The 27406-nt window shown below is 40.7% G+C and overlaps 1 protein-coding gene across 1 annotated transcript in view; it reads right to left on the reverse strand.

The window, feature by feature from the left end:
* The window catches only part of LOC126471106 (AP-3 complex subunit delta-1), a 258217-nt gene extending 248333 nt beyond the window's left edge, over positions 1-9884 (reverse strand). Inside the window, exons 1-2 of the mRNA XM_050099184.1 lie at positions 9749-9884; positions 9504-9646 (exon numbers count right to left, since the gene is read on the reverse strand). Of these exons, the coding sequence (XP_049955141.1) occupies positions 9504-9599 (96 nt within the window). The 5' untranslated portion in view covers positions 9600-9646; positions 9749-9884. The remainder of the gene's footprint in view (positions 1-9503; positions 9647-9748) is intronic.
* Between the last annotated feature and the right edge of the window lie 17522 nt (positions 9885-27406).

Below are 27406 nucleotides of genomic sequence, written 5' to 3' on the forward strand. Positions count from 1 at the left end.
CAACTCTCTGGAGATATAAATGTTGGAAAAATTACCTGTGACTTTTCACAGAGTGGTGAGTGAAAGAGCATCAGACCCAGCTTTGAGTGTAATTCTAGACTTCATTCACTGTGGGTGGCCTCTTAGCAATAAAGAAATCCTTCCCCCTTTGGACCACTGCTACTTTGTGCACTGTCAGGCTACCTCAGTGCAGCTGGGCAGCGTCCTACTTCATACTGGAAGCGCCAATGCCCATGTATTGGTTCATCAATCCCTCCAGTGGGAAGTACTCAATCTGTTACACCAAGGTCACTGGGGTGTCATCCAGACCAAACGGTTACTAAGCACCATTGTACGTGGCCAGGGATGTACTCCCAGATAGAGGTAATGACTCCAGAGTATGCCAAATGGGCAGAGCATCAGGATGCTCCCCCTCAGAAATTAATTTGATTGGTTACACCCTGCTGGACCATGGCAGTAGTTAAATATTGACTTTGCTAGTACATTTTGGAATACCAGATGTTTATTGGTGGTGGACACTTACAGCAAGTTCCCCTACATCGTCCCCATGACCTCCACTATATCTGCATGTACTGTGTCGGCCACTGACTTCAGTTACTCTGCATTGAAGGGCTGGTGGAAGTCATCCTGTCTGATAATGAGTCATAGCTCACATCGCAAAGGATTGAACAGTTTTGCAATGACAACAGAATACATCATATCCTCATGATACCCTTCCATCCCCAGTCCAATGGAGAGGTGGAACGTTCAAGGTTCAGATGGACAAGTTATAGGTCACCACCTCATGGGATCAGACCCTCAGTGCTTTTATCGGATTACCACTCCCTGCTGAGGGATGGCAAATCCACTACAGAACTACTCCATGGTGGTCGCCATAGTACATTTCTCCACTTTGGGTGTCCACATCAAAGGATCTATGCCCTACCATCCACATCTAGCAAGATGTGAATGTGGAGTAGTTGCTAGTTGCTAATAGGCATTCACGGTCCACTTCCACCATCCAGAATCCAACAGGACTGCAATGGTAGCAGCGAAAGCAGCTTTGGCCTGTTGCTTCCTGTGATACTGCTGACACTATGTCCACAAACCCAGTTCATCAAAAGTGCCTACAGTAGTTGCTGTTACACACACAACTGTAACCTCCTGCAGGGTGGCTGTCTCCAATGTCGGGGATGACTATGGACGTGGACTTGGAGCCATCTACAGTGTCCCTGCTGTGCTGGTGGCAGCCAGCACCGCAGCCTATCGAGGAATCATTTCCAGTCATCCAAGAAGTTCCTGTCGTCATCTTCAGTGCCCCATCTGTATCCACGTCTGCACCTACAGATGCCAGTGTGCACCCTGTGGCTGGTTTTCAAATTGGCACTTCTGGCCACACACAAGTAGAACACTGGGGTAGGGATGGGTGGTCGACACCGACAACAGTCTCGGCTCCTGCCCTTACAACTGCATCAACATTCCATCCTCCTCCCCACCATCGTGCTGCACTCCCATACACTACGCCTGTGCAGATGTTTGGGGGGGTAGGCGCGAGCTGTTGTCGATCATCAATAACTTCACACCAGCAGTCGACCACAGCAAAGATGCTGCACTTACATGCAGTGTCACCTGCGGTGCCAGTCCAGAGGCGGCTTGAGCCACGTTTCCCGAAGTTGCAAGGCACCACCGCCATTTAGCAATTATGAAATACGAGCACATGGAACAAGTAAGGGATTCCATTTCTGGTTCCAGTGATCGAAGTCATGGAGATCTCAGTCAGCTGAGCTTATGTCACATTAAAGTATACTGAGTGTTGAGTCGTGTCCTGTGGCCAAGAGTTAGTAGTTGCTGCACTTACAACATGCATGGTTCAAGAGCTATCTCTCCGAGCAGAGTGTTTCCAGCTGCTTCTCTTGTTCTAGTGACAACCACAACTGTTAATTTCAGTCACAGTGGATAGGAGAGCTATGAAAGGTCAGTGTTACATATTAATTACTAAATAAAGAGTTCCATTTATTAATTGTGTGTTTGTTAATCAACTAACTGTGACCAACAGATTGTACAGAAGGAGAACACAACACTCCCTGATGACATCTGCATGAACCAATGTGCAGACTGCTCCAGTTGCTCTCCTGGGGGCAAGTACAATTCTGACAGAATGCACAGTAACCACAAAGCACTAGGGAATGGCCTTCAGTGAAGTGAGTTTCTTGGAGGGTGATACAGACTGCAGAAAAAGGGAAATTAGTTGTTGCAGTTCTGGCAGGCAACAAGAGTACCCATAACAATTCCATTGGATCATTACGGTGAGGGTGTACTGAGTAGGCATGAAAGGGCCAGGAGAAGCAGTCATGCCCCATGACCACTTCTTGCCACAGGTGCAGGTGGGACAATGTCAGTGAACACTGGCTCAGAATCTGACAGCAAGGGGGATCTGGTGTCTCAGAGTCATAGGAGTAGCCTTCTGTTGATGATTCACATCTACCTCCTGTTTTGCAACTTTTGGTGGCAGTTTCTTGGGAGGGCATATCCACTGTAGGCATGGGACAGATGAGTGGGCAGCCCTTTGACACCCAGGCCATAGCTCATTCAGACAATGGCTGACGTTGGGTCTCTCTGGGTGTCTGGGGAGAGGGATCCTGAGAGACAACCCTGTCCCTGGTAGATGCTGGAGGAGGAAGTTGCTTCTACGGGTGTGGGAAGCAGTTCCCGCAGATGGTGTTGCAGGAACCACAGGAGTGGAGGGCGGTGGTTTAGAAGGTGGTTGGAGGGCAGTGGTTTCGAAAAAATTGTGGTGGTGGTGATTGGGGGTACCTCCGTCTGTCCTAGTACAGACCAGGTAGTGAGTAAACAGTTTCACTCCCTGTCGTCTGGCTTGTCCCTCTTCCCATGGGGTACCCAGTATAGGGACAGCAGTAGGACTGTAACTAACTATGCTGAAATATCTAGACCCATCTATTGGAACAGCCAAATCAGAATCTACATTGTACTGGTTAAATTTAATACCTCTCATGTGCAAAATGCCCACCACGATGCTACCCACTCCGCTAAAGGGCTCTTCTACAGCTGCCACCCAGCGGCTGCAAAGGTCATCTGACAACAGCCACTGCCACGAGTCCTAATATCCCATAAAGATGGCATCTATTCCTTGGGAAGATGGGCATCTACTCCTCAGGGGGTTCTACAGAAAGAGTTCATAACAAACCCACTAAATCAGGTTGGCTATTGGGTTGGCTTTTAAGAGCATATATTGAGTCTACGCAGTTATTGTGCACAGAGGGTCATCAACAATGTAGGAAGTAGACGCTATTTAAGGCATTTTCCCCAGTTAGTCAACACTACAGATAAAAATGTGGGTCAAACCCAGAAGGGTGCCGACATTACTTCAGCTGAAGAGTGATGCAAGGGAAATGAATGACGTCATCAACAAAAGAAAGTAGAACCTTGGAAATAACCAGGTCAACATCAATGGCTGCCACCATAAGCAACAAAGAAGTAAGAATAGTGTGAGATAGGAGATTGCAGCAAAAGAAAGGAAGTTGCAATAGCTGTGGGTCCCATGCTCACCATGCACATACTCTTTCAAGAGTTGTGAGTCACCTGAGGGGCTATCTGTATCATATTTGTGTCAGTTTTGTCATGATAACATCAGCAAAGTTAAGTTTTATTTTATTTCTGAAGAGTCTGTAAATAAACATTCTGGTACTGCAGAAATTCAAACACTTTCTGATATCAGAAGTTTCTGTAACTTGAAACCATTAGGTTGTTTAGGGAATTTGGAAACAAGGATGATCAGTACTGATGTGGAGCACACCTTGCAATATAATTTAAAGTATAAACCGGCATTTTTGTTACAGGAGAAAATTTGATCCAGTCAAGATATGTAACTTGTAAATACTCCAGTGAGTGGTACTTTGGGATAATCACTGAATAAAATACAACTCAACATGATGTTACTATACAATTTATCTGTCCTTCAAGAATTTTGCCACCATTCCACTGGCTTGAATGATATGATATTTGCCTGGTTCCCATATACGTCATATGATTACTGTTGCTGAAAATCCTAAAACATAAAGTGGAAGAACTTACCAATTTTCACAGCAGTGTAATGCTCTATTCAGAAAAAAATAGGTTACTGTTATAAATTTTAACTAAATTGAGCTTTTTTAAAATACTGTTGGCTGAGTCTGTTCCTTTTATAAGTTTAATAACTTAAAATTTCAGTTTGCTCAAAAGTATATTATTCAGGGTCCTTCAAATTTCAACAGCTTCTTTATGGTTCTCAAGGGAAAAAATTGAAAGTCTTATTAGTTGCAAAAATAACAAAGGAATAAAAAAAACATTAATTTTATTTTCCCAAGTGATAGTCCACACTTTTCAAATATTTTGCAAAAAAAATTTAGTGAATATCCCTTTCCACCTGTGTGATATTTGATGTAATGATGATGACATTTTTCGCTAAATAAAATACAAAAATATAAATATACAATTTTGTCTCCAAATTTCACACAAGTGGATGATAAAAGAATGGCAATTTATTTTCAGAAGGTTATCAATCAAGTGTTGTTGCGAGCCATCAAAATGATGAAAAGTTTTGGTATGGTTACTAATCTCCATAGAGTGAATAAAAGTCATGTTTCATTAAAACCTGAGACAAATATGTGAGAATATGTTATTTTTCTGGTTGAACTGACATCTAATGACCCAATAGTGACAGAAGAGGACTGGATGTTCAGAATGTATCCTGCTCTGCCCTTCAACAAAAATCCAACTATAGGCTATAGTTCTCAACATTCTTATATCCAGAGATAGTCCTGGTATGTCATTCTTTGATACACTTCAGTAACTGCTAATCTCACAGTCAATGCCACACTCTTAAGAGACCATAACTGGCTCCAGTGTAGAATCTCCTATTCACACTACACTCAGTATTACATTATTCTTCATTCAGAATTCAGTACTGCACACCTATCCTTCTAGTTCTATTTTTCACTACACTACTGAGTTGGGCTGCATGATAGGTGAGAGGAAGCCTGGCATATGGAACCTTTGTTCATAGTTCAGCTAACAGAAGATTATTACTAATGGCTCTAATCTGTATAGTGCTGCCACCCAAACCATAACAATTAACATAAAGTTCTGTGCACTGTTGACTACAGCACTGACACATTGCAGTCTTCTGAAAAACCATTAAGCCTCCAATGTGTCCACAGTATGACCCCACTTAATTTCAGCCAACAGTTCATTGATACTACACTGGCATGTCTACTAACCCTATATAATGTTTGAAACAACAGACAACTCTTCCATTACGGCAAATACAATTGCTATTGACTCTGTTTTCATGGTCAATAGATGGTTACAACTCTTCCCACAGCACGGTTCTATGCTGTGCTTTGGCTGTTCTTTATCAGTGTATAATGTCTATCTAGTGTTTCTATGTCATGACTTTAGAGAAGTATACTTTTCATCTTCCACACATCAAGCCAGGTGGCACAGTGGTTAGAACACTGGTTGGTTGGTTGGTTTAAAAGAGGGGAGAAGGGACCAAACTACGAGGTCATCGGTGTCTTGAGCCTAATAAAACAATGACCCAGGTGTAAGAATAAAACAGATGAGACATATAACACAAAACGGAAAGAAAGGAAAGACCAGAAGAACTAAGGAAGGGCAACAAACACCAAAAGGAACAAAAGAAGACAAGAAAAAAAGAGATATGCAAGAAACAGTTAGAAGAGAGTAAAACAAGGAAGCAGATTACAGTGGCTGGCCGACCACGAAAATAAATAGGAAAAGCCAGCCAAGCCGCAACACATTAAAATCTCCACTCTAAAAACACTAAGGTGAAGGACACAGAGAGACAAAGGACATGTGCTAAAACTCAGATCTAATGATAAAACCCGCCCCCACGGATGAAACGTAAAACTAAATCAGCCAAAGAGGCGTCGTCTGCTAAAATAAATGATAACGAGGCCGACAACTGAAGATAAAGTCGCAGGGCAGCCAAAGAATGACAGCGCAGAAAAATGTGTGTCACTGTCAACCGGGTGCCACACCTACACTGAGGTGGGTCTTCACGGTGCAGGAGGTAGCCACGGGTCACCCACGTCGACCAGGGATCCTCCCCACAGGTGCCACCCAGCCGCAGCAAAGGCCACCTGGTAGGATGGCCATTGCCGGGAGTCCCGACGCTCCAGGGGGATGGGCATCTACCCCTTTCTGTGTTTAGAATGGGTATTAGTGGGTGGACAGGTGGTGGTTTGGGGGATGGGTGGAATTTATGACTTTTGTTTGGTTTTTTTGTGTGTGTGTGTGTGTGTGTGTGTGTGTGTGTGTGTGTGTGTGTGTGTGTGTGTGCGCATAACTGTCTTTCATTTTGAAATTGGTGTTACTGCATTTTTTAGTGAATTTTTGGTTGAAGGTAATTACATTGGATTGTGATTAGTAGATATCATGAGTTTTTTTATCTACATTTATGAAATTAGGTTTTCAATATTAGATAAAGGTGTGAGTTTTGGTGTTGTAGGGCTAAAATTATTGTCACACAGTGAGAAGGAAACCAACAAAAGGACACTCACTCACTCCCTCGTGATGACCCACACAATCGCTATCTCACATGTCTTAAGACGACAGAGAAACAGTGAAAGGTGCTATACCTGGGACTAAAACATAAGTGAATAAAAGAGAAGCTAAAATAACGGAACAGGGCAATGTGACTGGCTGACCACTTACCAGAAACATGTGTGAGCCAGTCTCCCTTTTAACACATTAAGAACATCTCCTTTAAATTTTAGGAAACAAGTTGAACTCTCATCACATTCGTTTGAATAAAACTTAAAACAGAGGGCAGATCGGACAGCAAATCTACCACTGCCCTCTGATCTCAAAACAAAATGCAGTCTAGTAAAATAAGGCACACAGTGATTTGTACGCCACAAGCACCACACACTGGAGAGTCCTCTTGCTGGAGCAAGAAGCCATGCATTATAAGGCTGTGGCCTATGCGAAGATGACCGAGGAGGACCTCATCCTGCCTGTGTGGCTGGAAGGAGGTATGCCACGACCACATTGTGGACTTTACTGCCACTACCAGCCACTTTTCCCCATTGATGCATGTGTCTATACTTCAACAGTGAGGCGATAGTGTGTAGCAGGGATAACACACTGAAGTATCTGAGGATCAGGATACACCAACTTTGCTATTACACCCATCCTTTTGTATCCTGCAATATGCACGTGCACTGGTACCTGCCAGAAAGACTCCTCCTTTCCCAGCCTTCATAGGTTGAAAAGGGGGTGTTGTGGTACTGCAGATTTCGCTAGCAAAATAGGTCAAGTGAAGTGTCCGATACTGGATTTGCCAAGCTCTGTATGGTTTTGCAGTATTAAGGATTTTCAAATGAATTCATAGTTGCAGAAAAGAACTACCATCAGCTGTAGAATGGAATGACGACAATGAAAATTCATATCAGACCGGGACTCGAACCTGCTCTTAGCACAAGTCATGGAAATTGTTCTTTCTGCCAATTTTCACTGAAGAGGACACAAACTACCTTAAGATTCCATTGTAAAATGTCAGCATAAACTGCGAACAAAGTTAATTATAGCTGGGTGAGTTGCTACATCTCACAGAAAATGCTGAATCCAGCTCCAGGCATTTGAATAATTTCCACTAGCATTAAGATGAAAGTCACACTGAAGAGCTTTATTTAGACAGAAAAATATAGAAACTCTTATAGCCTAACTGTTTCATTCTTACATAACTGAATCTGACCATATACAAATTACGACTGCACAACAATGCCAAGTGTGTGAAATAAAGGAACACTAGCCAATGCAAAACAGTGGGACCTGCAACAGTAATGCAAAATTTAGTAGAACAATTAGCTGACTTTTATTCTGAACCACTCATTTAGCACATGGAGATTGAAGGTGCATTTAGGATAAAAAAGGAGATCTATCTACATTCTTCATTAACCAATCTGCTGCAAGTCTGTAAGCATTACATAGCGACCTCCTGTATTTTTTGCAGTTCATATGTAATGTACCAAAATTCTAAGTCAGAGACTGGTCTCATTTGCAATACAGGTTCTTCTGAATTAATCTTGCAGTTTTAGGTTTTATAACAAACTATGCACTAAATATGGCACAAATGTAGCGATTGGGCTACACTACAGATCAGTCAGTTATCATAACTCTTTAGTTCATTTTCACATTTGCTGACTTTACTATATCTCAACAAAATTGTCACATTCCACCCTAACCAAGACCATGGCCTTCACTATACTTCAGTAACTCACGACGACGATTAAAAGGAGGAGGTCACTATCACACACCAAACCAAATATGCGTAATACGCTAGTTCTCAGGCAGTATATTCAGAAAATTTTACTGTGCTATTGAAGCAATGGTACAGCAAGTAATTTAACTATGCTTCTCCGCTGTTTCAAATAGTTTCTTATTACATGCTACATAACACTGAGGTGTTATGTAAGTGTCGTGTGTTCAAAAATTGAATAGACATTGATCCACACAGAAATAAGCAACAAATTATATAACAGCATCACAAAAATGGATCTTATGCTTTGCTGCCATCAATGAAGCTTTGAAAAAATATGTTATACTTAATTATGTAACATGGATGAAGTTCCCATTCGTCTTGTGTGCTGCTTTGGTTGATATGCATAACCTAGTTTTCCTTTCTACAATAGCCATAAATACAATCTCCCCAAACTTGTGAACCTTCTCTGCCTATAATGCCTTCCTCCGAATGTTTAATCAAAGGGAGAGGGGAATAAATGGGTTAATACAAAGCTCACTGTGACAAGTTTCCAAACTGTTTCATCAGAGGTGAGGTAGAGAGCAAGGATTCTAGAGCAAGACTAGATCAAGTAAAGTGCACCACACAAACAGTTTAGTTCACAGCTGGCAGTACAGAGAATTAATGTACCACTCAAAAAGATGATTTTAAACAGTCAGTTGTTTAAAATATTGACAGGTTAACTGTAGGAAGAGGTATTACAACAAATATCTATTTAATATTTTTGGAGGGCAACGTCACAGGAGGGGGAAAGAGATTTAAAAAAGGTTCAAAAAGTGCGTAAATGTCTGTTAATGAATCATGTGACGAGTCATAACTAAGAGTATCAAATTAAGCAGTACCTTCTTTCTCGCACTTCTCAGTAAGGATACGTAATAATAAATGACAAATACCAACGGGATGGGGGAGAGACTGACAAGCTGTCGAACTGTGGCCTCATCCAGGTCACATTTAAGTTATCTACAGATATTTAGGTGATTGACACTAAAAAGATCATCTAAAACCAAGTATATAGTTTCTATTTATGTTTGAAAACAGCTTAACGTTAAGACCAGTAATGACCATAAGCTTGTACACTCAAGTGAGCTGTCACTAAACGTCACTTGACAACTTGTGTACCTGTCATGTGGCACTCACAGCTCTGTAAACAAGAAATACTACAACATGTCAACTTCACTGCGTAATTACTACGCCTTCTTACCTCATTGTCCTTGTTGTTTCTAATACCTCTCACCAAATCCGTTAAATTCTTATCAAACATTCGTTCCAAATTTCCTTTAACCTTTCGCAGCGCCATCGCGGCAACGGCGAAAGGGTGCTTCAGACAACACTTACAAACACAAACTGGAAGGAAGGATAAATTTACAATAAATATCCACAGGCTCGCCAATAAACAAACTTCAAATTACGTTTGCATCACGAGACACGCACGTTCATAACACTTACACACTACCTGGCGCACGCACACACATGCATACCACCCCGCCACTCCGCACACACACTTGACACCAAAGATTTTATTTGTAAGACACAATCCATTGACCCGTTAAAGATAAGCCACTACGTGTATAAACGATATTTTGACTTCCACTCATACGGATAGGAGAGCCAAAGGTCGATGGTATCTAATAGAATAATGCCCATGGTGTTGCCACTATAAAGCTTTCGCCGCTTGCAGATTTATTACCAAATCATGTTAACTAATTTTTCAGTAATATGTTTTATATAACATTTTCACGAAGTAAATTTTTAAGTATATTATTTTACTCAATAGCTACGCACATTTTCCTCAAAGCTGTAGACTTATATATGTTCACATTCACCATTAACACGAACCGGTATGACTTTGATTGATTACTTCTGCTTCAGAACGCTTCTGTGAGGCTAAACAGAAGAAATACTGCTTGCCTTTCATTATAATCCAATTGAGACCCGCAGCCATGTCTCATGTAGGACAAGCTGAGAGTAGCTCAGGGTTCAGTACTAGGACCCCTGCTCTTTGTGTTGTAAATAAATGATATGCCCACTGCTGATGCTGATGACAAAACTTAACTAGTATGTAGTGACTCAGTGAAAGATTTGAAAAAGAGAGTCAGCGCGAACATGCAAATGGCTGAAAGGTACTTTATAGAAAATAATCTATTAATCAACAGACATGTACAAAATGTGAATCAAACAAAACTAACGGCTCAGACAATTTTATTATGAGCATTGGAGATGCAAACATAGAGAAGGGAGACTGTAAAAGGTTTGTAGGAATAGAGGTGGACGAATTTCTGACATGAGAAAACATCATTGATGAAATGCATTCACAAATAACCACAAATATATTCTTAACGAAGAAAATGCTCTCTTGATGGACACAGAAATCCTGCTAAACATGTGTTATCGACTTATTCCGCCTCACATGTTGTGCTGTATGACAATATGGGAAGGAGCAGCAGACGTACTTACACAGAGAATTTTAAAAATTTGAAAGAAAGCTGTCAGATGCAAAGTCAGAAACTAACACCACAGCAAAAATAAATTTAAAGAATTTCAAGTATTAACTGTAGCCAAGTTTGTACATATATGAGACAATACTTCATTTAATGGTAAACTGCACAGTGCCTCTAAACAGAGATTTTCATGACCACAACAGAAGAACTAGAGAAAGTTACTACATCTGTAGCAAAAGGCTGAAAATAACAGACAGGGGCGTTACAAATGCAGGGTGATTACCGGTGTAAGGTGAAGCAGTGCTTGCAGGTGAAATCATAGAACAAACAAATTTAATATTGTAAATGGAGTAAAAAAATTCCTTTTCATGTGGAAAATAATTTCCTGAAAGCAGAAAAAAGGAAGACCAAGTGTAACACTGAAAATACAGAGTAGAATATACGGACTAACAGGAAAATTGTGTACCTGATTCTGTGTATGGTATTAGTTGAAATATGATTTTAAATAGTTTTCAAAATGTATAAACGTTTAAATACTTTCTTCAGTATGGTTTACGCGCAATATTTTAAGCAGTTTTCGCTTTGTATAAATTTAATTAGTATTTTGTGCAGTATGACATAAAAATATAATTTTATCTATTTATTTGTTTAGCAGCTTTGGTGCATGAATGTGGACCAGATGCAAGCACATAGTTGCATTGTCACATACACCATTTAATTATCACTGTACTTTATTTTTAAATATAATAGCATCATTTGTAATTGCACATTTTGCACCTACAGTCTACCAACACAGATTTTTTTTCCATTGTACCATACATAATAACAAATCTTGAATTTACTACATATGAGTGTTGAATGAAAAGTAATGCCTCCACCTTCATTAACTGGGTTTGGATGGGAATATTTTAATAAATGAAATGCATAAATAATCCTTAGAATGTGATCTTTAATTACCAATATTCACTTTTCCACATAACCACCAGCCAATTGGGTACATTTCTGCCAACAATGAACAAGTTTTCTGAAGCCGTCACGGAAGAAGTTGACACTCCGTTTGCATAACTACAGTCTCACAGTTATCTCACCGTCTTCATCAGAAGCATAATGATGTCCCCGCAGGTAATCTTTTGTTATAGGGAGCAGATGAAAGTCAGACAGTGCTAAATCTGGACTCTACGTAGGATGCTGTATGGTGGCGAGATTCAGTCTCTGAAGTTCTACTGTGGTGGCACATGAAGTGTGTGGTTTGGCATTGTCATGTTGCAAGAAAACATTTCCCTTTTCCTTTCGGACTCTTGTTAGCCATCGTTTCAGAGTTTGCAGCGTTGTGATGTAACGCTCTGAATTTATTTTTGTTCCACAATCAAGGAAATCAACACAGATAACACCATCTGTGTCCCATAACACTGTGGGCATGATTTTTCCAGATGAGGGCTGCTCCTTGAATTTCTTTTTCTGGGGCAAGTCTCTGTGTCGATATTCCATACCCCGACATTTCGACTCCAGGTCATAATCATGTACCCACGTTTCATCTCATATCACAATTGAATGGAGAAATGCTTCACCTTCATTCTCGTAACACGAGAGGAGTTCCTGGCGAATTTGAAGTCTGTACGCTTTCATTTCAGGAGTCAGCATCCAGGGTACCCATTGTGCACAGATCTTCCGATAGCCAAGCAAAGCAATAATGTCACCCACACGCTTTTGTGAAATGCCAATTGTAATGGCATTTTCTGCCTGAGTGGTACGACGATCATCCTGAATCAATCTGTCAATGTTTTGCTTGTGAAACTCAGTGGTTGCTGTCACAGGCCATCCAACTCTTTGTTTGTCATGCAGGTCAGATGTTCCCACCTAAACATATTTAAATTACTCACCGAATGATGCACAGTACTCACATCAATACAATCACCATAAACTGTTTTCATTCTCTGATGAATCTCCTGTGGGGTGACACCTTCTGCTGTTAAGGATTCAATGACTGCACATTGCTTAAATCGCATTGACTCACCATCTGTACAGGGTTCCATACTTTACACTGTAACAACACAACTGTTCAATGCCTCCCGCCAACTGGAGCTGTGGAGAAGAGGCTACGGAACAAGCCAGTATCTGCCGCATACCAATGCTGGCAACTGTGGAAGAGTTATGAAGGTGGAGGCATAATTTTTCAGTCAACCCTCGTATATCTATCTGTGCACATTTTAATTCCATTTTACTGTATGCCTATTTCCAATTTTTTGCATTTGATACATATACATTGATGGAATAGTACTTGCTATAAGCAACAGCTTTATTGTATGCTTAAATTTCTCTTTCAAGATAATGTTTGAAATATGAAATGCTAAACAGTTACAGTTGTACAGTTTTTTTGCTGTACTTCTTTCTAGCTTAGCTGTGTTTTGTTGTGAAACTCTTAACTTTATGCTGTTTTAGTTAGTGTAGTCAATGCTTGATATGTGACAGTACATGTCAGTATGCTATACCAGTACTGCTGGTTTAAGATGTGTACACCCAGAAGTTTTGGAACCTCTCTTTTTACAACTCAAGTGCTGAGCACTGTTATGTATATCTTAATTTTTATTGAATTTTTTTTATGTTACCATGCAAACAGTTGTATTTTATATATGTACATACTGTAAAAGGGCAAAGTTTTATGTTTTTGAATAGAGGCTTATAGCTATTTCTTTTTCTTGCATTAGGCATTATTCTGATGGTTATTTTTTGCAGCTTGAAAAATTTTTTTACATCACTCAAGTGACCCCATATTTGTATTACATAGGTCATGGTAGCATTAAAATATAAGAAATACACCATTCACATAGCATCATCTGTTACTAGTGGTTTAATGTTTCTGAGAACAAATAAAACCGAACGTAGTTTGCTTGAACTTTGTGTTTTGAATTACGTTAATATCCAATTCTTGTAATTGTGGCAATTCATCTATTTGCCTTCCTAAATAGTATTGTTTTAGTTTTCTCTTTATTGAGAATTAGCCTATTGGCTCCTAGCCAATGAGTGGTAGACTCGAGACTCAATTTGCTTTTTCTAATAGTATCACATAAATTTGTGCCAACAGTTGTGCTAGTGGCATCATCTACAAAAAGAATCATTTTGCTTTCAGTGCTGAGAGGCAACAGTGGTCACAGTATACTGTCTTGTGATACACCATGACTTATTTGTTGAAATTCTAATAAAAATTCTCTTTTGTTCAAAATGTATTTCTACTATTGTTTTCCTTATCTCCTAGTGATCAAGTTTACTTATTAAAATATCATAGTCACCTAGGTTCAAAACTTCCAGTAAGTCACAAAATATACCAAAAGGATTTTGGCCTTCATCTGATCCCTGTGGGATTATATTTATAAATTCAAATTTTGCTGAAAGTGTTGATTTTCCTTTCTGGAATCTAAATTTTCTACTATTTATGATACAATTTCTTTCAAAACATGACATAAATCTAATTTATATAATTGAGAAAATGGACAGTAGGCTAACTGGTCTATAGTTGCCAGAACAGCATGGATCTCCGTTTTTTTTTTTTATAGTGGTAAAACACTGGCTGTTTTCATCGTATTTGGAAGACTACCATCAGACATGAATTAAATAGGTGGCAGAGGGGTTTGGCCATTTCATTCGTCATTAGCCTTAAACTTTTACATGAAAGCCCAATTATCAAATTGCATTACTACTTCTTCCTCTTTTCTATTTTAGGATAGAAATAACATGAGTTAATGGTGGTGTCTTGCTTATGTTTAAGCAGACACAGAGCTTGCAGAGGATTGCCTTTGTTATTTTGTGTAAGCCATTGTTGAAAGCACTGCTAGCAGCTAAAGGATCTTCTGTTAGTCTACTATTTACTTTGAGTTTAGGCATTTCCTGTTATTGTCTGTCAGTTTTCCTGTTTCTTTGTTAGTTATCTTTCATGTACCCCTAACTGTTTGATGACTGAGCAATGATGTTCCCCACAACTTTCTTTTTTTTTTTTTTTTCAGCCACTTTTCTAGAAAATTTAAAGAATAATCACACAGAAGTCAAGCATCTTAGAGGCACACATATTACATCATTGTACGCCCCATAATGAATAGATTCGGAAATACGCTTGCTTACACATATGTTCGCATCAGTACTGCTGTATGAGAGTTGCCAAAAACGTGAAAAAACTGCTCCCTGGAAAAAGTTTTACATTTGCTCACAACGATTTTGTATGGAAATAAAAACAAAACAAAAAAATAGCTTCACAAGTTCTTATTTATTTCATATTTTGTGACAAAAGTTTATTACATGTAATTTATATGTTATTTTTCTTGCAAATAGTCTTGGAAACATTATGGTACATACGGTCCAACATTGCAGACTTTGAATTACCATCTACTTTCTTTCCTTATGTGATTTCCAGTCTCTATCTTTCCTTTTTCAGAGCAAACTTTACAGTAGCATGTGGCATTTACTTTGTTGGCAGTGGATGGTACCATTTCTGGAACATGACGACCAAAATTTTTGTCTGGTCTAGTAGTTAGTGGTGGTTCCAATGACCAAATATCTCTCTCCTCCATGCTAACCTCTTTTATACATTCCACTAGAGTCATCTTTTGTTTGGTGACATCCTTATACTAAATAAAACTATTCACAGTAGACACTATGAAAACTTGAAAGAAAATCTTTTTCCCACCTCTTCATCATTTTTCTTGAGAGTGGGTAGTACTGTAATGCTGACTGAAATGGTAAAGATTGAAAAGAAAAAAAAGAGAGAAAATAAATTCATTTTGCTTCAAATTCCATGTTTTGAAGCTTGTTGTTAGGCCCTTTCTCTTCTTCACACAAGTTCTGACAGTTAGTGCCAGATGTTCCTACAACATGTTCAGTAAAATGGTTCAAATGGCTCTGAGCACTATGGGACTTAACATCTGTGGTCATCTGTCCCCTAGAACTTAGAACTACTTAAACCTAACTAACCTAAGGACATCACATACATGAATGCCCGAAGCAGGATTCGAACCTGCGACCGTAGCAGTCGCGCGGTTCCGGACCATGTTCAGTAAAGGCACATTTATTTGTAAATTGACTCCTATTGCATCTTGTAGTCAAAATATGAACTACTATGGCTATCCTACAGCCAGCAATCGTGAAGCATGTGGAAAAACACATTTCAATGAATGGAAAAGCTGTGCCCATACGGGATAAGGGCATCATTCACATGCTTGTTACATGTGCGCCTGTGTGGTATACGGGCACAGTGCTGAATGTGTTATGTCTGTTATTGTAAGTCTTTTTGTAAGCTTTATAATATTCATCAAAGTTTTCTGGTTTTTGTGGATCTTTGCAAATACTATAAAAATGTTTTAGTATTTTGCAGGATATAAGTAAACTCTTCCAACTTTTCTTATGTGTGCAAGATCGTTATGTGAATTAGTGCAGGCTGTCAGTACTTATCATTACTGTGTATTACTAAAAGATGTTTGCATCATTTACAATAACTGGTTGTCACTGATTATCTGTCGTCACTATTATTACTTAAAAAGTTTGTTTTTATGTATTAATGATACATTTGTAAGAAGTTTTGCTTATTTTTTATAAAACTGACAACATGACACTCTAATACTATTGTCAAATATGATCTAAGGACCAAACTAAACTAAAAAACTGTAAGCTGAAATCTGTTTTCAAATATTTCTTTATAAAGGAATTTCCAAGAGTACTGCTCCACCCAGTTTAACTCTCACAGTGCTGCCGAGATGAGCAATATAGATATTTGTGGCAGTGGAATAGAAAAAAACTGGAATGACAAACTGAACAATGCTCCATGACCCAATAGAACCCTGTGAGATTGTACTGTATACCCTTGGGAGAGGCAAAGAAAGAAATTACAACCAGTGGTTGAAAGTACGTACAGATCACATACGTCAAGAAGAAGGGTACCATAGCAGAAGTGATCCACAAAATTACCACACAGTATCATTGATATCCATCTGTTGTAGAATTTTAGACTGTGTTCTAAGCTGAAACTTAATGAGGTACCAACATCTCAAACAGAATGACTTCCTCCAAGCCAACAAAAATGAAACCATTGGTATTGTGAAGCCTGAATCACATTTTATAACCCAATGTCCTGAAAGCTTTGGAGCATGCAATAAGGTGGATACAATCTTTCGTCACTTCCAAAAACATATTTGACTCAGTATCCAAAAATGCTTATTAAAGATAGTACTGTCATATGAGGTACTGTACCATATTACACAAAATTTATATCTGTGAAAACAATCAATTATTGACAAAATTAATTAATTGGATGGATAAAAAGTCTACTCACCATGCAGTGGCAGACTACACACATAAAAGACATCAAGCTTTTGGAGCCAGTGGCTCCTTTTCAGGCAGAAGGGTTGAAGGGGAAGGAAGAGTGGTGAAGGAAAAGGACAGGAGAGGTCTAGGAAAAGGGATATATTTTGGGAAAGTCACCCACAACCACGGGTTTAACTCATGCATGATGTTTAAACAGTAATCTCTCTGCATATTACCCTGTCTTCCACATTTAAGCTCTTTGGTTTTCAAATCTTGTCCGAAGCAGTCCAAAAAAACATCCCGTATGATAAGTCTCCCCTGACCTGCAGTTCTGGGTGACTTTCCCAAAATGTATCTCTTTCCTAGACCTCTCCAGTACTTTTCCTTAACACACCTCTTCCTTCCCCTTCAACCCTTCTGTCTGAAGAAGTTTGCCAGTTACAACCGTCTATTATGTGTGTGGTCTGCCACTGCTTGGTGAGTAGATATTTTATCTATCCAGTTAAATAAAATTTACATCTGGATTGAAGACTGAAAAACTAGCCCTGTTTATATCTTCATTGATATTGGGGAAGCTAGTGAAAAGTGCAATGAGGCAACCACCTGGTAGTGCATGCTGATTAGGGGAAAGACCACATTAATGTGAGTGAATTATGGTTTGAAGCATTTTGCCAACTTCAGTGAACACAATGCATTAAAAAACACTGCACTTTGATAATGTGGGCTTCATCCCAGATGGAAGATGACCATTCAGAGAACCAGAGGAATGTATGCAGCTGCTACCTTAGCAGAAATCACATTTGTACAAGGTGGCTTAGTACTTAAGGCACCAGAAATGAAGTGAAATGAGTTTAAATTCCCGTATCAATCATACAATCATACTGATTTAGATTTTCTGTGGTATCTCTAAATGCTTGATGGAAAATGCCTACATTCAGAGGCAGCTCATTCTTAAATGCCAGAAGGGCCCAGCCCCACCAGAAATTTTGTGATGCAGTTTTATTCTGTGAATGTTTCAGTGTCATATCAAACAGTCTGAATATGAAATGATTCTGGTGCAGTACAAGTAACAGAGACCAGAGGTAACTAGGCCCAGTTACCACTGCTCTGTCACAGATATATGATATTACTTTGAGCTGCCAGTAGTTCAAGCCAGGCTTTGCCACTGCCACTCTCTCACCTCTACACTCAGTACATCCTTCCACAGTAATGAACTTTACCTTTCTCCACCTGACATATTCAACAGAGAGGGCCAGTGTCAGGTGGTCCATACTCCCTCCATACTCACTCCACACTCCCAGCTCCAAAAACTGCAGTCCCAATCATGTGACCAAGCTGGTTCCCTTTCTCCACCTTGCCCCTCACCATAACATAGCTAAGCGCCACCACGAGCAGGCTCGCTGGATGGCCAGCTCACACATGTCCCCCTTTCCCCACACCCCATCAAATCCTGCTTTCTCTCTCCCTACACGATATCTATCCACATGCCTACATAATGTTTGAGGCCAGCCAGCTTGGACCTGTAGAAAGAGTCATACCAGAGTGACCCTGCACCCCTGGCAGAATTGACACAGTTGCACTCCCTCCCCCCACAAAATACCTTTCTGTACTTTTTTCTACACAGATATAGGAAATTTTATAATTTGTAAGGTAGGTTTAATAAAAATTGAGCATTATTGGAAAATATTTCTCAAATGAGCTATACAGACAAGAAATACTGCATACAACAAATTAAATGTATCATTGCAGTAAATAAATTACAGATTGTACAAACTTTCTAAAAGAGATGAAAGTAAAACAAAATCTATGCCTTATCCCTTGTGGTAGCTACTGTACATTGATTTTATCATGAGTTGTAACAAAGAGCAGATTTTATTTGCTCCTATTAAATTATTCACAGTGTATGAATCATTAATGGGAAATAAAAGAAAAAGAGGTATAAATAATTGTCAAGAACACATTTCTTTCCAAGAATTGTGTTCTTATTGTAATTTTACTTTTCATTTCCTTGTTTTGAGTGTAACAAATGCATTGATATTGTCACTGAAGTCAAATTTAGCAGCTGTGTTGCATCCTTTCGACAAGATAGCTGAATTTGACAGACTGTGTCACCCATATTTAACCTTAAGGAGTTTTTTATCATATTTAATTTGCTGAAACTGCGCTGAAATTGTCATAAATATCCTCATATCCTCAAAGCTAACTCTATGTTTGGATAAGCAACTCATAACCCATACTACTTCATCAGCTCTTTCTACTGAAATCTAAAAAAGCTGTTTTGTTATCTAGCTCTGCTGTGTTGATATTTCTGTTATATTTGGCACCAACATCTTCTGCATATTTTTTGAAATGAGATACAGAGCTCTCATTTAATGATTTCCTGACTGGAAATTGAAGTGAGATGAAATTGCGTGTTATATGTGATATCTCTCTCCCATTTCAGTTATTATTCTGTCAAATACTTTGAAGCAGTCTAGCTTAAACAGTTTCACTCCAGTTATCAGTTGGCAAAAATCAGCAAAAACAGGAAGCCACTGGTTAAACAGCATATTATTTGCTTGAAGATGTGGTGGCCAACCTTTGAGATCCTACAATACTGTAGTGAAATAGGATAGAAAACTCCATTGTTGAGCACAAGCAACAATAACAAACAATTCAGAATAGTTATGTTATAAAGTTTATTGAATTTTTATCTGGGCCCTATCAGCAAAAATGCACATCAGCCACCACTACCTATAATACTACAAGTGATTCCTTTACCAACTGAGCAAATGCTCCATTCCAGATTACCTCATTTGCAATGAGACACTAATCTCCCTACTTTGCTTCCTTCTGAAACCCAACCACCATTCATTGCGGATAAAACTGCATCTCCCAGAATCATCTGATGCGAGACCTCTAGAAGCCAATAAGTCTGCACACTGTAGCTTACAGGGGAAACCTAGAACAGTTAGGAGCCTCTTTGGTGTTGTAGATGGAAAGAAAAGCAGCAGCACTAACCAATCATGGTGCTATGCATGGGTGTATGCGGTGTGGGCAGATATGCAGAAGCAATCCAGTCAATCTTGGGCTAGTGAGAACTGTGTGGACAAAATCTTGCTGAAAATCAAACAGCTAATCTTGAAGGAATTCCCTTCTCTACATGTAAAATCAGAGCATTCAGTGTCAAACCAAATGACAAGCGCTGCTGTGTGATATCCACTATGTGATCAAAAGTATCCGTACACCCCCAAAAACATATGTTTTTCTTATTAGGTGCATTTTGCTGCTGCCTACTGCCAGGTACGCCATATCAGAGACCTCAGTAGTCATTAGACATCGTGAGAGAGCAGAATGGGGCACTCCATGTAACTCATGGACTTCGATCATGGTTAGGTGATTGGGTGTTACTTGTGTCATATGTCTGTACACGAAATTTCCACATTCCTAAACATTCCTAGGTCCACTGTTTCTGATGTGATAGTGAAGTGGAAACGTGAAGGGACATGTACAACACAAAAGTGTACAGGCTAGTCTCATCTGTTGACTGACAGACACCGCCGACAGTTGAAGAGGGTGGCAATGTGTAATAGGCAGACATCTATCCAGACCATCACAAAGGACTTTCAAACTGCATCAGGATCCACTGCAAGTACTATTACAGTTAGGTGAGAAGTGAGAAAACTTGGATTTTAGGGTCGAGTGGCTGCTCATAAGCCACACATCATGCCGGTAAATGACAAATGATGCCTCACTTGGTGTAAGGAGCATAAACATTGGACGATTGAACAATGGAAAAATGTTGTGTGGAATGACGAATCACAGTACACAATGTGATGATCTGATGGCAGGGTGTGGGTATGGTGAATGCCCGGTAAACATCATCTGTCAGGTGTGTGTAGTGCCAACAGTTAAATTCAGAAGCAGTGGTGTTATGGTGTGGTCATGTTTTTCATGGAGGGCACTAGCACTCCTTGTTGTTTTGTATGGCACTATCGCAGCACAGGCCTACGTTGATGTTTTAAGCACCTTCTTGCTTACCACTGTTGAAGAGCAATTCGAGGATGGTGATTGCATCTTTCAACACGATTGAGCACCTGTTCATGATGCACGGCCTGTGGCAGAGTGATTACATGATGGTAACATCGCTGTAATGGACCGGCCTGCACAGAGTCCTGACCTGAATCCTATAGAACACATTTGGGATGTTTTGGAGCGCTGACTTTGTGCCAGGCCTCACCAACCAACATCGATATCTCTCCTCAGTGCAGCACTCCATGAAGAATGGGCTGCGATTTCCCAAGAAACCTTCCAGCACCTGATTGAACATATGCCTGTGAGAGTGGAAGCTGTCATCAAGACTAGAGGTGAGCCAACACCATAAGGAATTCCAGAATTACTGATGGAGGGCACCATGAACTTGTAAGTCATTTTCAGCCAGGTGTCCGGATACTTTTGATCACATAATGTAAGTTCCAAAAGCTACTTGAAGCAGTGAGAATGCCTTCTGACAATTCAGAGGTCAGTAGAAGTGTTAGCTGTAGCCACTTGTGCCAATAGGGTTTTAATAGCCTTAAAACATTCCAGCTAAGGCTCAGTGCAATCCTACCACCAAGAAAGTGCAGTTTGATGGCAATGACAGAAGGTGTCAATGCAGCACTGTTTAATTCAGATGAATGCTGGCCATGCTTATACAAATCCTACTCAACACCTGCAGCACATAGCAATCACCATTTGAACTGCCCTTGAATAATTACCAAAGTTCATTACCCAGTTTGCTATAATCTTCAGAGCTATGTGAAATATGTGTGTGTGGTAAACCTACCACACATGCGTGGAGAGTTTCACTAATTTCTTGATGACATGGACATAGACATATGATTCTGCACAATGTACCTCAACCAGGTTTTAATGTAAACATTGTGAATTACAGCTGCAGCCATACCAATAGATTCACTATGAGTGGTAATGGTGCAGTCTGCATGGACAGCAAGCTATGTCATCAACACACATCTTCTCGTGTTGAAGATGGTATTGCTGTGGGCACTTCATACACTCAAATTACATCCAATACAGTATCTTACCTACTCAAAGACATTCTGCAGTTTAAGAACTCTACAGCACTACTATATTCATCATTCACAATAAAACTTTATTACAGGAAACCTGAACATCAACCATGGCTTCAGGAAGAGTAATCAATGTGCTTATTTGAGATTTCCAAGACAGTGCTATCAGCCACAGGCATCATGACTTCACCCTCAATGGCTCGGCCATCAGTGCACCAAATACTGAGTAGCAACACAAGGCAATTACTGCTGCATATACATCATAGACATATAATTCTTCACAATGTACCTCAACCAGGTTTTAATGTAAACATTGTGAATTACAGCTGCAGCCATACCAATAGATTCACTATGAGTGGTAATGGTGCAGTCTGCATGGACAGCAAGCTATGTCATCAACACACATCTTCTCGTGTTGAAGATGGTATTGCTATGGGCACTTTATACACTCAAATTACATCCAATACAGTATCTTACCTACCCAAAGACATTCTGCAGTTTAAGAACTCTACAGCACTACTATAGTCATCATTCACAATAAAACTTTATTACAGGAAACCTGAACATCAACCATGGCTTCAGGAAGAGTAATCAATGTGCTTATTTGAGATTTCCAAGACAGTGCTATCAGCCACAGGCATCATGACTTCACCCTCAATGGCTCGGCCATCAGTGCACCAAATACTGAGTAGCAACACAAGGCAATTACCGCTGCATATACATCAAGTTGCAACTTAATTTAATCATGAGTAATAACTTACAGGAAAGTGTGAGATGAGACTGCTGCTGTACAGTCTCAAGAAAGACATCAAAGCCAAATCACAGGCAGACAGAAACTAATTTTGGGTCATGCAGATCTCCACACTCTCTCTAGACAATGATTTGGGGTGGCATCAGAGGAGACCTTTGTATACTGGTGACAAGATCCATCAGCACATTTCAGAAAGAGTATTGTATATGGTACAGATGTTAAGGCAAATGTATGTTCTCCAAGAAATTTATTCCAATCATCCAGCCTGTACATCAACAACACATGTGGGGTGCAATTAAACTCCAAGTTGCCCCAACAAAGACATTGTGACTGAGCAAATTGCAATAAAAAAGATATGGAGATTTTAAGAAACAAGCATCTTGACATCTTGGATATTCGGGAATCCAGCTGGATGTTTGCGTCATTCTTGCACAATATTTCAACAGCGTGCCTCACTGTCTTCTTCAGGTGCTACCTGAGACTGGTCCTTGGGTCAATTGAGTCCAGTATTTATGCCTGGAAGGAGTCGGGTGTTCCCTAATCGGTCCGCGCCGATTCGACAGAAAGGTGCAACAACTTCTGGAGGATCCTGCATACAAGTCAATAGGAAGCGACCATACAGAGAAAGTGGACAAAAAGACCAGGGCTCTGTTGAAGGAGATGGGCCTGCTTGAACAAGTCATCAAGAAGCTGCGTCCCAAAGCGCCAGCACCACCTAGACTGTATGGACTCCCCAAGGTTCACAAGGATGGGGTTCCTCTGTGACCTATTGTCAGCAATATTGGTGCAGCAACTTATCCTACTGCAAAATACATGAAGAAGATGTTGACACCACATGTGGGTAAATCTGCACATCACATTCGGAACTCAGAGGATTTCCTGCAACGGCTGAGCCAGTAAAACACATCACAGACACAGACATCATGGTTAGTTTCGATGTGGTGTCTCTCTTCATACGGGTACCACTGAAGGAGTCACTTGAGTTTATCGGAGAGAAGTTCGATTGGGCTCTCCTTGACCTATTCAGGCATGTACTGACCTTGATGTACTTCCTATATGAGGGTCAATTTTATGAACAAACAGAAGGGGTGGCGATGGGCAGCCCTCTATCACCTATTTATGGAAAGGTTTGAAGAGGAGGCACTCTCTTCAGCCACATCTCAACCCAAGTGCTTTTTTTAGGTATGTGGATGATACCTTTGTCATCTGGCCCCATGATAGGGAGAAGTTAGATGAATTCCTGCTACATCTGAACTCTTGCCATCTGAACATTCAGTTCACAATGAAAATGGAGAAGGATGGACTACTTCCGTTCTTGGATGTTCTAGTGAAGAGAAAGGCAGATGGCACATCTAGACACAGTGTGTACCGCAAACCTACGCACACTGTTTTATACCTACAAGCCAGCAGTTGCCACCATCTGGCACAGAAGAATGGAGTGCTCAAAACTCTGGTCCACAGAGCACAAACTCTGTCAGATCCTGATAGTCTGGCCACAGAAATAGAACACTTACGATCAGTGTTCAGCAGAAATGGGTACTCCTCTAGAGATATCCAGAAGGCACTTCAACCTGCCAATCAGCCAAAGGAACCAGAAGAAGAACTAGGAGAGGCAAAGAAGATGGCATACCTGCCATACGCTGGACCTATCTCTGCCAGAATCAGCAGGATTCTCCAGAAATATGACATCAAGAGCATATTTTGCTCACTCACCAAAATTGAGGCTATGCTGGGGAATGTAAAAGATGACCTGGGGCTACGCAAGCCAGGTATTTACAACATACCATGCCAGTGTGGGGTGTCATACATTGGCCAGACCACCAGAACTGTGGACATCAGGTGTAAAGAACACCAGAGACATACCAGACTCAGACAGGCAACTAAATCAGCCATAGCAGAGCATTGTCTGGAATTTGGTTGTTCAATGGATTACAATGACACCAAGATTGTGACACAGACCTCAAGATTTTGGGACAGTGTCATTAAAGAAGCCATTGAAATTAAGGTCACAGACAATCTAATCAACTGTGACTCAGGATACCAAATCAGCACTGCCTGGAATCCAGTGCTTGAGCTTGTGAAAACTCAACTCAGGACACTCCAGGATTCTACAAGAAATAGAAATGGACACTGAGAGAACAGCTGTGAGACAAGGTGTCGAACATTAGAGACCAGATTTGACACACCCCAGATCATGAACTCGACTTCAGAAGACGACCTGGCCAGGCATGGACGCCGGTCAGAACACCAGCGACCAGAGAGGGTCAATGTAGCTGCGTCTGATGGGTGCGGACTGCAGACGGAACACACGATGTGGCACAGACCGATTATGGAGTGCCCAGCATGAAACAGAAGTGGAAATCGTAGTAACAGTAATTATACAGAGTACCCAACATCTCAGATCGGATCTGACACACCTCAGATGACGACCACAACTGTTGAGGATGGCCAAAAGGAGCACAGACGGCAGTCGGAACATCCACGACTGGAGGGGTCCATTGAAGCCGAGTCTGGCGGGCGCGGACCACAGACAGAACACTCAACTCGGTGCAGACCGATTAGGGAACGCCCAGCTCCTTCCAGGCATAAATACTGGACTCGATCAACCCAAGGACCAGTCTCAGGTAGCACCTGAAGAAGACAGTGAGGCACGCTGTTGAAATATCATGTGAGAACGACACGAACATCTGGGTGGATTCCTGAATATCCAAGATGTCAACAGATCACCGGGAAAGCATGATGAATTACAACAAGCATCTTAACCATCTGCCATTGACAGCAACAGAGCCAGTAGTAGCAATATTCATAGGGGATCAGCCACATTGACCACTACAAAATGACATGAAAATATTCTGACATAGTAGTGTGGGGAAGATTCAGGTGAGGATGCTCTTGGTCAAATGATTGAGACAGACACTGCTAAATATATACACGTTATTGCTCAGTAGCAGTAGATGAAGAAGATGCATGTGCACACAACACAAGCTCAGGCCAAGTTCTACAAATGCAGTCCTGTAGAAGAGAGCTATGCTGCTTACCCAAGAGTTTTGCTATAGTAGTTCACACAGTTGCTGCTGGGTTGCCACAGTGATAACATTAATGGCAGCCAATGATTTGCATTCTCATCAAGCGGTATCATACAGTTAGCTTACTCCTTGCACTTTTCAAAATATTTGAAATCCAAAAGATTATTCCAGTATGTCCAGACAGAGAACTTAATGCCTAAATACCATTTTATTTTAAGCATGCACATCACACAACTGTTGGGATGCCCAGTGGATATCATGCAGGACCTAAATTCTTTGTATCCGATCTGGAGGATTTCATGACATTCAACTACATGTGCCCTTATAATATTATGTCCAAGTTTCTTCTTCGGCACATGCCGCTGTCTCATGTTCACCACCTGCAATGGAAGAACATGTGCATGTTTTTCAGGATGCTGTCTACACAGAGTGACACATACATGTTGATTTGCATTAGATAACAATAATGTAAATTCCTGGATAGAAAAATACTTATAATAAGGGAAAGGCAATGACTCACTTATAACAGATCACCATGTGGAGCACAGAAACATGTAACAGACTGCAGCACCATTCACACTAGCTTTGACCAATAGCTCTTTTCCTATCAAAAGTACACACATCCACACACACAATTATGCAGACACCCAAATACACAGCCCCATGGCCACAGCAAGATTAATTATCGATACTATATTACTGAAAGCGCTTACCTGTGCTGATGGAAGTGGAGAGGGGATGGGGAAAGACACAAGGAGAGGAGAGTGTGAAAGAGGCAGGTCTTTGGACAGGTGACTTTGCAGCCACACAACAAGATGAAAGGAGTACTGAGAGTAGAGCAGAAATAGATGTAGGAAGAAGGGGAAGATGGAAGGGAGGGGGGAAGAGAGAAAGGTGAAGATGAAGAGGGAGAATGATAGGGGACAAAGAAGGGAGGTGGATTGAAATGGGGGGGAGAGGAGGGGGGAGGGAGGGAGGCAGGGCGAGAGAGAACTAGAGGGAAGGAATAATGGTGGAAGAAGGCAGTGCACAATCTGGACTGAGGAGTGGTGTGGATGGAAGAGAGAAGGGAATATAAGGTTATCAGAAGTTTAGACCAGGGGATTGTGAGGGTGCAAATCATGCTTTAGAAACAATTCCCATCTGTGTAGTTCAGGGGAACTTGTGCTGGAAGGGAGTATCCAAATGGCCTGCATAGTTCAGTGGCTGGTGGAGTCATTTGTTTTGTGGTGTGCAGCATGTCTGGCAACTGGGTGGTGAAGTCTGCAGTTTGCCACAGTTTGGCAAAGGCCATTCATGTGAGGAGACAGTTAGGTACTTGTCAAGCCCACATATAATGCTGTACAGTAACTGCAGTATAGCTGATATATAAGGTGGCTGCTTTCACACATTGCCCTGCCTTTAACTAGGTAGGAAATGCTTGTGGCAGGACTGTGGCAGTCAGTGTTATGTGGGTGTATGGGAGAGGTCTTGCACCTGGGTGACTAAAAGGAGCAGGATTGGAACAGGGATGGTCAAGGATATTCTGTAGGTTGGGTACACAGCAGGCCACTACT

Source organism: Schistocerca serialis, chromosome 3, assembly GCF_023864345.2.
Source record: "Schistocerca serialis cubense isolate TAMUIC-IGC-003099 chromosome 3, iqSchSeri2.2, whole genome shotgun sequence".
Classification (NCBI taxonomy): domain Eukaryota; kingdom Metazoa; phylum Arthropoda; class Insecta; order Orthoptera; family Acrididae; genus Schistocerca; species Schistocerca serialis.